The following is a 14,344-nucleotide window of genomic DNA, read 5'->3' as shown; positions in this document are numbered from 1 at the left end:
ATAGACCATCTCACTTCCACACTGGAGGCCAATGCCTATTCCTCAGAGGAAATCAAGAGGACCAAAAATCCTGCCCACGTCTAGGTCAAATCACTAAGAGAGGCATGGCTTTCCCACCATATGTCAGAAATGTTACAAACCACATTAGAAAGATCCTCAAATGCCATAACGTGAAAACAGTGTTTTTGCCAACCAAACAGACCGCAATCTGTTACAGTTGGCCAAGGACACACGTGATCCACTGCCGGCTTCGGAGTGTATAGATTTCCATGCTTTTGCAGTTTGGTATACATTCGCACGATACAGCGTAACATCAAGACCCATATCACAGAACACACAAACTCTCAATTGGGTCACATAGACAAATCGGCAGTAGCAGAACATGTGTTCCAGGAAGGTGAACACGATGTCCACTTTGAGAATACTGACATCCTGAGCAGCACTTCACACTTTCACGCTAAGCTACACTGTGAGGCCATCGAAATTTACAAACATAGATACAATTTCAATCGCAGAAAGAGGATCTGAAACTGCACTGAGAAACACAAACACGAAATCCATCCACCCCCAACAGTTCAATACCACGGTCTGCAACCAAAACAGAGAAACACCCAGCACAGACAACAGCAAGCCACACCCAGTTCCCCCTATAAATAATGACATGAAACAAGTCATAGCATCAGTCATCCCTGGCATACTGAGGAGATCACAATATCCCTAGAGTGCCTTGCCACTGATGATGTCTACTGCAGCTGTAGACGAAACGTCTGGATGTAACATTGCCAGCAGATCACGGCTTCTTGGCCCGGATAACTCTCACCCCAAAATATACATTCTCAAGAAAGAGTCAGTATTTGATACTTTTAAAATGACGATTTACAAGAATCTATTTTATAATCACTGGCTATTAAATTAATGCTTTAATTTTGTTAAATAAAAATGGTTTTACTGTCCTAATAGTTACCTAAAAAATATTAAACATTTTTCATACTATAACGAAAGTAAACAAAATACTTTATCTTCATTATATTAATCTCAGCAAGATATTTCATTGATCCAATAGCACAACAGATTGAACCAAATTTAGAGGTAATGTATTTAATATTTTCCTTCCAGTTCACATGTTTATCAACTATAAGAGCAAGAAATATAGTGTACTTAATTGGTTTTAAAAACTTACCATAATTTCGTAAAATAATATCTGATTTGCAGCCCTGTTATGTCAAGAACCTGATTATGTTTGTGATGTCTATAATGAATGACAGTTCATTTGTGATAAATCAGCAAATCATGCAGCCAAGTTACTGTATTTCGTTCAGTTTCAAAGTCACTATTTTTGCTTATTATAATAACGGTAATGCCATCTGTAAGCTGCGGTTTTGTAGGCACTAAAAAAAGTAAAAATAAACAGGCATTTAAAAAAGGCACTTATAACTCCACATTATTATTGAAAGATGCAACATTATTCATCAAATATCACTTTCTGTAAAAACGTCATTGTGATAGTGAATGACTTTAGTCCTCCAAATGTTCAAAGGAAAACTAATGTCTGATATAATATTTTTATTGACATTGGTGTGATAAGTTACAAATATACAAATATTTTTCAATGGATTGTTCAGTCTGTAACTTATTCTACTTTGAATTGACTTTAGTCGTCAAACATTTAAAATGTTACAGAAATATGTGAAGAACAAACGTTTTTGCCATTATGGCATCTTCATGTATCGTTTTATGAACACCTGTTTCATGATGAAGGATTAAAAAAACAGGTGTTTATAAAACAACACACGATTCAGGTCCTGAAGGTACCGTAATGGCAAAAACATTTGTCCTTCACATATTTCTGTAATATTTTAAATGTTTGACTAGACTTAAAGTCAATTAAAAGTAGGATAAGTTATAGGCTGAATAATCTATTGAAAAATATTCGTAAGAATATTGTTGAATTGAGAAAAACATCTCCACTTCACACGAAGGGATTAGACAGTATTTGAGTGACCCAGTCTCTGCTGGGAACCAATCTGTAGACAATGCAGTATTGTTAGTGTCGCTTCCAGTTTGTGCTACTACCACCACCACCACTAGCATTTTCTCCCAGTCAGAAGTTCTCTTCATTATGCTTGAATACTTGGCTGTCAGTCCTTCTCCAAAACTGCCTAGTACTTCTTGAAGTATAGTTTCCATTTCCTTCATGACTTGCACTGAATTGTGGAGTGGAATACTCCTCGCTTCTAGTTTTGTTACATGAGAAGGCAGCTTACCAAAGTTAGCCTTCATAAAAGCAAGATCAAGCTTCAGCTTTGAGTTCACCAAGGCAGTTTTTGCCTCTGCTACGCTTACTGCTATGCTTACCTGATGAAGATGACAAACTATCGAATACAATGAAATAAAATATGAACGAAACGATGCCACTTATTTACAGCACACACAACATCATGCAAAACAACTGTAGCCAACTCCATAGTCATTCACAAAATGGACACAAATGTAATATAGAAATAAGCACCAAACTCTCGAAATACAATTTTCTTATTGGTTGATTTTAAATTATTTGATTTCTCCACACTCTGATGGCATTAAACCTTACAAATGTAGAATAATCGATAATTCTCCGAGTTTTGGTCAGAGTTAAAGATAATGAATGTAAAATTTTCAGTTTCTCTGCTTTTTTATGGCTAAAAGGAAACAAATAGAAGACATTTAGGCAACTTTTAGGCATTTATAAGTAAAATAAGCATTATAGGCATTATAAAATTGGCATATAATATTCCATGTATCACAAAATGGATAATTAATCTAACAGCCTACGTTTTCAACTTAAGGATTAAAATAGGCAAATAGGCAGAAATCTGCAGCTTAGTCATCTGTAAAGAGAACTGAGACTGTTATTAATACTTAATGATCTGTTGTTGATATATATCAATATCAGTGTTCAAAAATTTAATCCTGAGGGATATAACACCTAACTTTGAATTATTTTTTATTATTAGTTGTAGAAAATGTCTCTACTTTTTGCTTTCGGTCTTTTAAATATTAAAGAATATGATATATGGAAATCAAAATCTTTGTAATAGTAAACCTCTTATTATGCATACAATAATTGTTTGAATGGCTGCAAAAGGGTATCTGTCGGATACAGGGGGGAGAGCCATTAATCCTTCCCATTGAAGGCTTTAAGGAACCAACCTGGACAAATACCCAACGTCCCATCCCTACCTTCCCGTGGTGCAGCTGTTAGTAAGCATAATTTTACAAGCTGAACTAAAGGGAGGGGCTACTCATCAATTAGCACTGGTCGGCTTGATGAGTTAATGACTGAATTTGGTATAATTTTCCTCTATTCAATACCTAATTCCCTCTTTACCCTTTCCTATTCAGTCCTCTGACTGAACTCTTACTTTCTTCGACCCCGACGGCATTAGAGCATTCGAAGCTAGGGGTTCATTTCCCTTTCCTTCCTCCTCTTTCTACTTTTCTGTTCCTAGTGCTGACCTGCTATGGCACTAAAATCGTCCTCCAGTGGCTTAAGGAGGGAAAGCTGGTGATCAGCAAGATCTCCCAGCTAGGTCCAATGGACCCGTCGACCAACAGCAGATGTGGTCCTCCAGACATTCTGGGGGTTGTGTGTGAATGAAGTAGCCACCAAAATGTTAAAATATGGTGTTCACTTAAATCGGCTACAACTTGCCATTTAATCAAACCAAGAAATGGATTCGGAACACCTCAAAATCTGTGCTTCAGTGGCTGGCCATGATAATATCTTTGAAAAATATTGGAGTGCAAGAGGTCAAATGACTTTATTGTCAAATGCCTGGCATTAGAAAACAACAACATAATTGTTTGAATTTAATAAATGTACTATTACAGCTGCTATTACAATAAATGGAAGAAGAAAATGGAATGTGAAAATCGATTAATTTTTTTTTGTTTGTTGTGATTATTTTAACAATTATGCTTTATTGTACATGAGGAGAAGCACTTTAAATTTTCATCCCTAATACCATGTAATCTGAAGTCTGACTAGTGTAATATGTAACTAGTTGGTGATGTATGCAGTAGAGGGAGAAAAGGAACTGGCCACCCTATCCCAGTATCTCCTGGCCTAGTTGTTTCATAAGTGATGCCTTCTTGGTATCATTTATGAGATTCAGACAGAGAATTGTCCAGATGACTTGGCTGTAGAAGATGAAGCAGCTGTATCAGAAGACGAAAAAGGATTTTCTGTTTTAAGGGAAGAAGCTGAATTAGCACTTAAGGAAATGAATAATGGGAAAGCAACAGGAGTTGATGGAATCCCCATTGAATTAATAAAATGCTTGGGTGAAGACAAGAAAGAAATTCTATCATTATGCAACGAAATATATGTGATTTCAAGGAGACAGTGTTGCTTCCAATACCAAAGAAAAATAATGCCAAGAAATGTAAGGAGTTCAGGACTATCAGCCTGATATCGCATTCAGCGAAGATTCTTCTGTGAATACTGAATCGACGTTTATATTATAAGATGGAAGAACAGTTGGAAGAAGAGAGTTTGGCTTCAGGAAGGGAAAGGATACGAGAGATGAAATTGGACTGCTATGGACAATTGGCGAAAGATATCTAGAGAAGAATAATGAAGTGTATATAGTATTTGTGGATGCAGAAAAGGCGTTTGACAGAATGGATTGGAATAAACTGATGGGGATCCTAAAGAAAATTGGCTTAGATTGGAAAGAGAGAAGACTCTTCAATAACCTTTATATGAAACGAGTCAAGTCAAGATAGGAGAAGAAATGCCAGAAGGAAGTTAAATAGGACAAGGATGCTCTTTATCATCTACCCTGATCAACATCTACTTGGATAATTTAGGGAAGAAATGTTTTCAGGACATGGGAGGAGTGATAGTAGGAGGAAGAAGAATAAAATGCATAAGATTTGTTGATGATATGGCATTGTTAAGCAGAAGAGGAGATGATACTAAAGGATATGTTACTGGAGCTAAATGACAGCTGTGAGCAGTATGGAATGAACATAAATGCCATCAAGACGAAGACCATGGTCATAGGAAGAAAAGTAAAGAAGGTAAACTTGCTAATTCTAAATGAGACAGTAGAGCAAGTGGACAGCTTCAAATACTTGGGGTGTACTATAAGCAGTAACATGAACTGCTGCCAAGAAGTCAAAAGGAGAATAGCAATGGCAAAGGAAGCTTTTAATAGAAAAAGGAGCATCTTTTGCGAACCTCTGGAGAAAGAATTAAGGAAGAGACTAGTGAAGTGCTTTGTGTGGAGTGTAACATTGTCTGGGGCAGAAACATGGACATTATGACGAAGTGAAGAGAAGCGAATAGAAGCATTTGAACTTTGGATATGGAGAAGGATGGAGCGTGTGAAATGGACAGAGTAAGAAACGAAAGTGTGTTGGAAAGAGTGAATGAAAAAAGAATGATGCTGAAACAGATGGGAAAGAGGAAAAGGAATTGGCTGGGTCACTGGTTGAGAAGAAACTGCCTACTGAAGGATGCACTAGAAGGAATGGTGAATGGGAGAAGAATTTGGGGCAGAAGAAGATATCAGATGATAGACGACATTAAGATATATGGATCATGTAAATCATCCAAGTGCTACATTTTTTTTTTCTTTGTTGATTGTATGATGAAATTCATTCTGCCATTTTTCTTCACTGATCTCTATTAATAATCCCTCTCTTAACAGCTGACATATCTCTAATGAGCCTTCTTTGTGTTTTGTGTTGAAGAATTGGTATTGCTTCTACTTTCCTGTTCAGTGTTACTCAGCAAAATCAGCTTCTAACTCACATAACATGCTTTTGCTACTACTACTCCTCAAGTATTCACTAGAACCCGATAAGAAATAATGGCCTCATTTATTCCTGACTATGAATCAGAGTTTTGAGTTACAGATTACACATGCTGAAGTGACATACAGAAAGGTATCAAAGGTCACAGATAACATCTACAGATCTGTTATTATATCTCTGCTGTGCAACATCACAGTTTGTGGTGAAGGGGAAGAGAGGTAGCAGAAAGTTACAATGCTTTTTAATGCTCTGATGCCTACGAATAAGATAAGCCAATAAGCCACTTGAAATTTACTGATCACTCATGAGTAGAGATATATTAAAAGGTCTGTACCCGAGTTTACATTCATTCAAGTAGGATCACATTATGTTAGTTAAGACCAACTGGAGGCCGTTACTCCAGTTTGTGTGGCCTGCCAAAAGTTATCTCAGGTGGCAGCGGAAGTTGGCTGTGGTGGCTGTAGCAGATGAAAAAGAAATGCATAGTTCAGACTTCAGACCATGAAGCTCTGCAAACAGAAGCTGCAACAGCTCTGACACCTGGCTTTAGAGCATTATCAGTCTTCTGTAAACTGTAGCTGTGACTTGTATAGAAGTATGAGTAATAAAGCATAAAATCTAAATCTGTGAGGAAAATAGGGCCTTTCAGGATAAGTGGTAAAAAGAGTTTCTGTTCACAAACAATAAAGACAATAAGCCTCAGTGTCTTGTGTGTTTTGTAACAAAGAATACAACTTAAATTGCCACTACACCCAGAACCACAGTGCAAAATATAAAACATATGTCGGACAAGCATGAGCTGCAATATTAGCTGATCTGAAAAAGAAGTATACATCTTGATTACACAACTTTTAACACTATTTCACTTCGAAAAATGTATTATGTCTTTCTCGTGTTAAATTTACATTATCTCGTTTTCCCCAACCAAAAGGCAAATGCCGGGTAATATTTTGGCGAATCCTCGGACCTCACCTCATCTCACTACATCTCGCCAAAATATTGTAAAAAATTGCACAAAATTGTAAAAATTGTAGAAAATTACTAAATTGTAAAACTATAAAAATTTGTAAAAATTGTAATTGTAATATTATAAAATTTTGACTTGTTCCACATCTTAAAGCTTCATTGCTCATGTAAGATCTATGGAATAAAATAAATGAATGAATGAACATATTTCAGCCTGTTATCAGCCATCTTCAGAACTGGTTGTTGCTGGTCTTGGCGCTTTTTGTTTGTGTTTCCTGTGGGGGTGTGTTTGTGTAGTGTAATATGGAGTCAAAGAGTGTGTGTTCTGAAGTTGAGTTGTGTGTTGAACACACTAAAACAATACGAAATATATAGACACACAAAAACATATTCAAATGAAATTCTCAACACACAACTCAATTTCAGAACACACACACTCTTTGACTCCACATTACACTACACAAACACATCCCCACAGGAAACACAAACAAAATGCGCCAAGACCAGCACCAACCAGTTCTGAAGATGGCTGATAACAGGCTGAAACGTGTTAAGGAGGTAATGTAAATTTAACACGAGAAAGACACATAATACATTTTCCTAAGTGAAAAAGAAGGTTAGTGCTCAGAAACAGTTTTTTTATTAAAGCAACAAGTGTTCAAAAACATTCTCTCCTTGTATCTTATGTAGTGCGTTTAGAAATTGTAAAATAAAAAAAAATATATCTGATGGAGAATAAATAAATGTTGTGTTGAAATGGCTAAAATGTTTGGAGAGAAAATGGTGAAAGAATTTAATAATGTTGCCTTTGTCAAAAGAAACGGTGGCTGGAAGGGTAGAAGAAATAGGTTCTCACATTTATATTTATTTCTCAGGCTGTGTACTTTTCATTGGCATTGAACAAGTTGACCGACATAACCGACCACAGCTCAGCTTTTAATTTATGTTTGAACTGTTTCAAAGGAGTTTGTTATTAATGAAGAGTGACTTGCTCTAGAGCCACTGTACAGCACAACTGCAGGTCGAGACGTCTATGAAGCAGAAAATTAAAGTAGTGAATGAAATAGGTGGTGCAAAGAAACTGGCATTCATCGTTACAGATGGTGCTATGCGAGGTTGTAAAACAGGCTTAGTTGGATTATTGCGTTAAGATGGGATTAACTGTCACTGCATTGTCCATCAGGAAGCACTGTGTGCTAAATGTTTGGATATGGATGACGTCATGAAAACTGTCATGAAGTGCGTAAATCCGATCAAAGGGGGAAATCGTTCGTTAACTCACCGCAAGTTTCTCTCCTTGAAGTGAAATATGGAGACTTGATGTTATACAGGTGAAATATGCTGGTTAAGCAGAGGAAATTGTCTAAAACGATTTTTTGCCTTGAGGAAAGAAGTTGCAAAATAGTTACGACATTACAGCTACTCATTAAGGTCAGTCAGAAACAACGATATACTTGAAAGAAAATGTGATTAGCTTATCGAAAATGTGTTTTTATAGCTCAAAAATGAGAATATTGTGTAGCAGAAATATGCTCTACATTATTGCATGAATCACACTGAGAGTTATGTTTTTGATTCCAAAAAGCTTCCTGATAGTATAAGTTAGTGGTCTGGAAATATATATGTTTTTCAGTGTTTTGTTAATGATCTCATATTTAATGATAGTATGACATTTATAACGAATTTTTCAGATGTTGGCCTTACGAGAAAAGATTGAAGAACTGAACAAACAATATAAAGATCAATGTGAAAGCAAAGGCCCCAGAGATATAACACAGGAATTTGTATTACGTTCTAAACTTAGAGATCTCAACAACTCCTGCCGTGTAAGTATATTATGCTACCAATCATGTAGTACTTCATTTTTGGTTATGTTTTATTGGACTCTAAAAATTATATTAATTATGGCCAGTTTCGAAATGCTAGATTAGTGAAATTTCACTGAACTAGGTATGTAATATTTATAAAGGAAATAGACTGTACTAATGGATTTTCTGTTGGAAAGCTAAATAATTTCAGTGGCAATTGGTTAGTCTTATAACAGAAGAGGTACAAGAAAAAATTGTGATGTGAGAACTAAAAGGTTATCTTTATTTTCTGTAATTTTTCAGGAGAGAGGCTTGAAGTTTGAATTATAAAACACTTTTCATTTTTAATTCAATCCTGAAATTTTGTCATATGCTTTCATTAAGGGACAACAGTCTATGAGAGGATTTTCATAAAGATTTTCAAAGATCTACTTTATCCTTGTTGTTGAAATTATGATTTTTCAGATACAAACTTTTTATGCCAAAAAATGTTTTTCAAGTGGCGAGTTGTCAGATAGAACCTGTGATGGTTGTAACTTCAGAAGAGAAAATGAGGCCAAGGGCTTAAAAATAATTATTAATAATATTTTACAGGTGAATTAAAAATTAATACTTAGAATTAAGTCAGATGAATTGAAGCAGGGGCCATAACATCACTTAGACAAATTTGTGAAAAGTGAGATTTCAATGTAAAAGTACATTAACTTTGCCTTTTATTTAGTTTTGACATGAATGCATCTTTAAAATCAGACCGAGATAAGGAGTACCAGAATGGAAATGGTGATGTAACGTTTGCAGTGTGATCTATTTTGATACTATAACATTGTGACTAATAACACGATTGAAATACATAATATGGTCTCGTTTGATTGGGTATACTACTATGATGCAAACATGAACTTGGAGCAAATGGCGTAGCTCAGTCAGCTAAGGAGCTTGCCTGCTGATCTGGATTTGTGCTCAGACGCGAGTTCGATTCCCACTTGGGCTGATTACCTGGTAGAGTTTTTTCCGAGTTTTTCTCCAACCATAAGACAGATTTCAGGCACTCTATGGCGAATCCTCGACCTCATCGCCAAATATCATCTCGTTATTAGCAATTCCATTGGTGCTAAATAGCCTTGTAGCTGATACAGCGTCGTTAAATAACCAAATTAAAAAAAACATGAACCTGATGGGGGTCCATGGCACCTGGTGGCCATTTTGGGCGTGCACGAAAATTTCTGGACAATATGCTTATCTCGCGACTATGATGTGCTAGCACCCTCATTTTGGTGCCAAACGAAAGATTTCATCTATATCTATTGATTTAAGACAGATGTATTCACATAAACCCCACAGCTATGTCACCGACACAGCCACACCCATTTTTATAATTGTTTTTGTAAACCATTTAAAAATTCTGCTACTTATTGTTGTGGCTCACACGTCAGTTATTATTAATTGTGCTTTAGAACTGAAATAAAGAACAAATAAAAATTAGTTTTTTGTATTATGATATAGGAAGCCGTAACTGTTAACAATACTTTATAAATAAATTTAAGTAAGAATAGTTAATAAAACTTAGGAATACATAATATCAGGGTATTTATGAACAAAGTTTTACAAAATGAATTGAAGAATAACAACTGGAAAAACTAGGTAGTTTTTTTAGTAAGAAAAGTTATGTACTGTTTGTAATCAAACCTTTATGGTAATTTCTGTCTTCCTGAGCCATCCATTTTAACATAAAATTTAAGCCCGCAGCCTTCTCTTTAGGTCTACTGTTCTTATATTTCAAAGAATAATTCCTTATTGAAGGAAAGGTGCTGTGTGTTGGATCATTTATAGTTTTTAGGGACCTTACAATTTTTTTAATAATAATAATAATAATAATAATAATAATAGTAATAATAATAATAATAATAATAATAATAATAATAATAATTTATTTATTATTATTGCAAGCAAAAATTACTTACATTAACATTTACTGCATGAAATTCATTATTGTAAAATTTAACTTGAATCCCACATTAAATGTATTATGTTCTTTCCCGAACTTTAACTGTTTAATTTCTGAAAATGGGATCTTCTTGAAATCGAAATGTTTGCTGGATTTGTGAAAATCTTTAAAATCTTCAGAGACAAAGTCGATCACTTTATAAGGATGTTTTTATTTACACTGTATTACAGCCGAATAAGTAATTATGAAAATCTTTAAAATCTTCAGGCACAAAGGATGTTTTTATTTACACTCTGGAGCAGCCGAACAAGTGAAGTGGGTGACCAGAATTCACACATGTACAAAACTTTTTCAATCTGTGAATGCACATTGTCAACTTCTTAATAGAAGAGTGGCCTGGTGTAGAATATTTAATTGTTACAATTTCAAGATTTGGGCACAGATTAATTAATTTCATCATTGCTAATAACATCATTCATAATAATGAGCATGAAATCTCAATAGCTTTCCTACACCATAATACGTAGGACGGATATGCCAACCTGACTGCATTAAAATAAAGATTTCAGACATAATGCACGAGATGAGATAATTAATATTCTGAAAATATTCATACTAAATGCAAATTATTAACATTTTAGAGATTGAAGGGCATACAGTGGTAAAAAATCCTATTCCGATAAGCTGTTAAAGTACTTTGTTCCTGTAGTAGATGGTGAAAAGGCTGGTATTCCTGCATAATGTAGATAGAACTTTTTATTCGAAATTAAAATTGAAAGTTCTTTTAGAGTTGAAACATTTTTCACTGATCTCTATGTAAGAAACTATATTTGTTATGGACGTAAAAATTGCTGTAGGAGATAAATCTGGGTCTCAGGTATATGATTTGTTATACAATTCAATGTCGATAAATAGTGTAGATAGGACTTCTTCATTCTCATATCACGAAATGATGTCACGCCTATATTCTTAGAGAAAATTCGTGTTTCAGGAATGGGATCAGTTGCTTGAACAACAGAGAGAAATTGAAGATAAATTACAAGAGTTAGAAGCATCACCGCCAAGGTTTGTGTAATTACTTAGCATTTAAGTTTCTGATTCCCATATTTCTTCCACCTGATATTGATTGAGCCAGAAAATTATGTTACAAGGTGCAGGTTTCTGACTGTTGATTCATATCACATGAGGATATTCTTGATGTAAGCAAGTAATGTTCAATTTCCCTTCATTGCAAAACTGGAAGCAGATATGTTTAAATGTCCACTTAATATGCTCTCTCAAGAAGTGGTCATCAAATAAGTCTTGCTTATGAGTTTCATACTAAGTTGTAAAACCCAAATTTTTGTGGTCTAAAAAGTATAGAAATATGCATGCACTTACGACCTATAAAGTTAGAATATGGCCATGAAAAAATATGAATTCCGGGAGTATGACAACATTCCTCATCATGGTGCCTGTTGCTAACACAGTGATGGTATTGACAGGCATCCCAACCTAGATCCTGTCATCCTCTATTTGTACCACTTAGGTCACTTGTAGTCTGGCAGCGAGCATTTATAAAGCTCGGAGTTATCTGTTGTGGTGTCCTTGTGGTGGTCCCATGTTTTGTCAGATGGCTGGATAAAAGATGCATTTCGTTCGCAACATCTGAATGCATATGCTGCCTGTGGTTGGTAGTCCATCAGTGGTTGAGTCTGCAGATGAGAGTGAGCCTTGTTCTGTTAAAGTAGCATCATCTGACTCCGGGATGACAGGAGGGATTAGTGGCTGGTTACTGGCCAACATGGTAGGACAGCAGCACATGGTTTTGTTTCCCTCTCCTCCTGCTTCGATCCACAGTACTGCTGCACCGTGACCCAATCTGATTACTTCCCAAGAGTAATTTTATTGATTTACGCTGATGTGTGTTGTAGCCAGGAGCACCCAAAATCACTTCTACACGAACTCATAAGTCAGTTGTCCCATGCACTTGCATTATCGGATTGTGTTGGACCAAATGAACAATACTAGGTGAACATGAATTGTTTTTTTAATCCAATGCCACCAGGTTGTCTGTTCGACATTTCTGGTCTTCTCTCCTGGCCTTGGCTTAGTTGTAACCCACTTCTGAGGTTGGGGCGCCTGGAAGGCAGAGTTACATTACCCCGATGATGTGATAGGATGATTATGATAATGTGGTGCCAGGAGAGGTCTTAAATCTAAACTTAACCTAAATTCCAGACCATGGACGAACACGGGAATAATCCCCTTTAAGGAAAAATTCCTGGTGTTCTAACCGGGAATCGAACCCGGGACCTCATGAACTATAACCAGAAGCTCTGACCACTAGACCATGAGGCTGGTCTTTTTTTAGTATATAAGAGATTATTTCTTTTTCTTCCTGACACATTATAAAAGGGAACATTCTCTGTGATATGTTTCAGAAGTAATCAGAAAAACTGACTGTTTTTCATTTCCATTATTCAGACGAAATGGGGTATGAAAAAATATCTTTTGTTAACATTTTTTTAAAAGTGTTAATGTTGTTCAGTCAACCATCTGAAGACAGGTTTGAACCTCAGAAGTGATACAAATAACGCATCACACATGAGGCAACTAAGCCTGGGGATAATAGGGTAGGATGGCCAGTTCTTTTTCCTCTCCATTGCATGCATCGCTGACGAGTAACATACAACACTAATCAGACTTCAGATGTATACCTACAAACAATAGTCCTTTCTCTGACACATATCATTAAGTGAGATGGACTGCCTGATAACAGACGTACGTACATATCAGGCAGAAACTCAATTGGAAGTATAAGTATTATTAAAGTAACAATATTTTCACTAGAAAGAAGCAGAACCCTACAGAAGGAAGATTCTATACCTCAAAAATACTGGAGTGCAAGAGGACTAATGGATTCGTTGCCAATTGAACAATAACAATATATTTTCACTAAAATTTCTTCATATCTAGAACATATGAAAAAGAAGATAACATGTTAAATATTACTCTCTCGCGGAACTCTGTGTGGATTAAGATAAATTTCTAATGGCAACACTGTTGTTTATTATGGTTGCAACTTGAGATTCCATCTAAATGTTGATATGCAGGAATGTTTCCTCTTCTGACGAGAGAGTTATCTATGGCCAGAGCTAGAGTGTGCAACGTTGTGCAGAGGGGCAGTATGTCTCTGCTTCTGAACCAGACAAGTTTGACTAAAGTGAAAACTTTCATATATTACCAGTGCTGTATGTATTCTGGCTCAGAAATTTCAAAGCATAAGCTACTACGCCATTCTGCTTGAGCAGAAACAGTTGCATATAGCCATATAGAAAATAAAATTGGAGCAACGTTCTACTAGAGGTTGTTAAGTCTGAAGAGTATCCCGAAAAAACAAAGTACATGATATGATTATGTCTCGTGACCAGAACATAATACGAAATGGAAATATAAAAATTGTAAATTTATCCTTGAAAAGGTGAAAAAATTCAAATACCTTGGAGAAACAGTATCACAATTATAAATGACACTCAAGAGGAAATTAAACGCAGAATAAATATGGGAAATGCTTGCTGTTATTCAGTTGAGATGCTTTTGTCATCTAATCTGCTCTCAAAATAGTTGAAAGTTAGAATTTATAAAACAATTATATTACCGGTTGTTCTGTATGGTTGTGAAACTTAGACTCTCACTCTGAGAGAGGAACAGATGTTATGGGTGTTTGAGAATAAGGTGCTTAGGAAAATATTTGGGTCTAAGAGGGATGAAGTTACAGGAGATGGAGGAAGTTACACAACACAGAACTGCATGCATTATATTCTTCACCTAACATAAGTAG

The 14,344-nt window shown here is 35.7% G+C and overlaps 1 protein-coding gene across 2 annotated transcripts in view; it reads left to right on the top strand.

The window, feature by feature from the left end:
• LOC138705836 (lysine-specific histone demethylase 1A-like) overlaps positions 1–14,344 on the top strand; it is a 66,117-nt gene that overhangs the window by 29,423 nt on the left and 22,350 nt on the right. For both annotated transcript variants that reach the window (XM_069834510.1, XM_069834511.1), the window contains exons 9-10: positions 8,460–8,594; positions 11,513–11,586. In XM_069834510.1, the coding sequence (XP_069690611.1) occupies positions 8,460–8,594; positions 11,513–11,586 (209 nt within the window). The remainder of the gene's footprint in view (positions 1–8,459; positions 8,595–11,512; positions 11,587–14,344) is intronic.

The sequence above is a fragment of the Periplaneta americana genome, chromosome 9 (assembly GCF_040183065.1).
Source record: "Periplaneta americana isolate PAMFEO1 chromosome 9, P.americana_PAMFEO1_priV1, whole genome shotgun sequence".
Classification (NCBI taxonomy): Eukaryota; Metazoa; Arthropoda; class Insecta; order Blattodea; family Blattidae; genus Periplaneta; species Periplaneta americana.
Note: the sequence above shows the minus strand (reverse complement) of the source record. Positions and strands in the feature narration are given on the sequence as shown.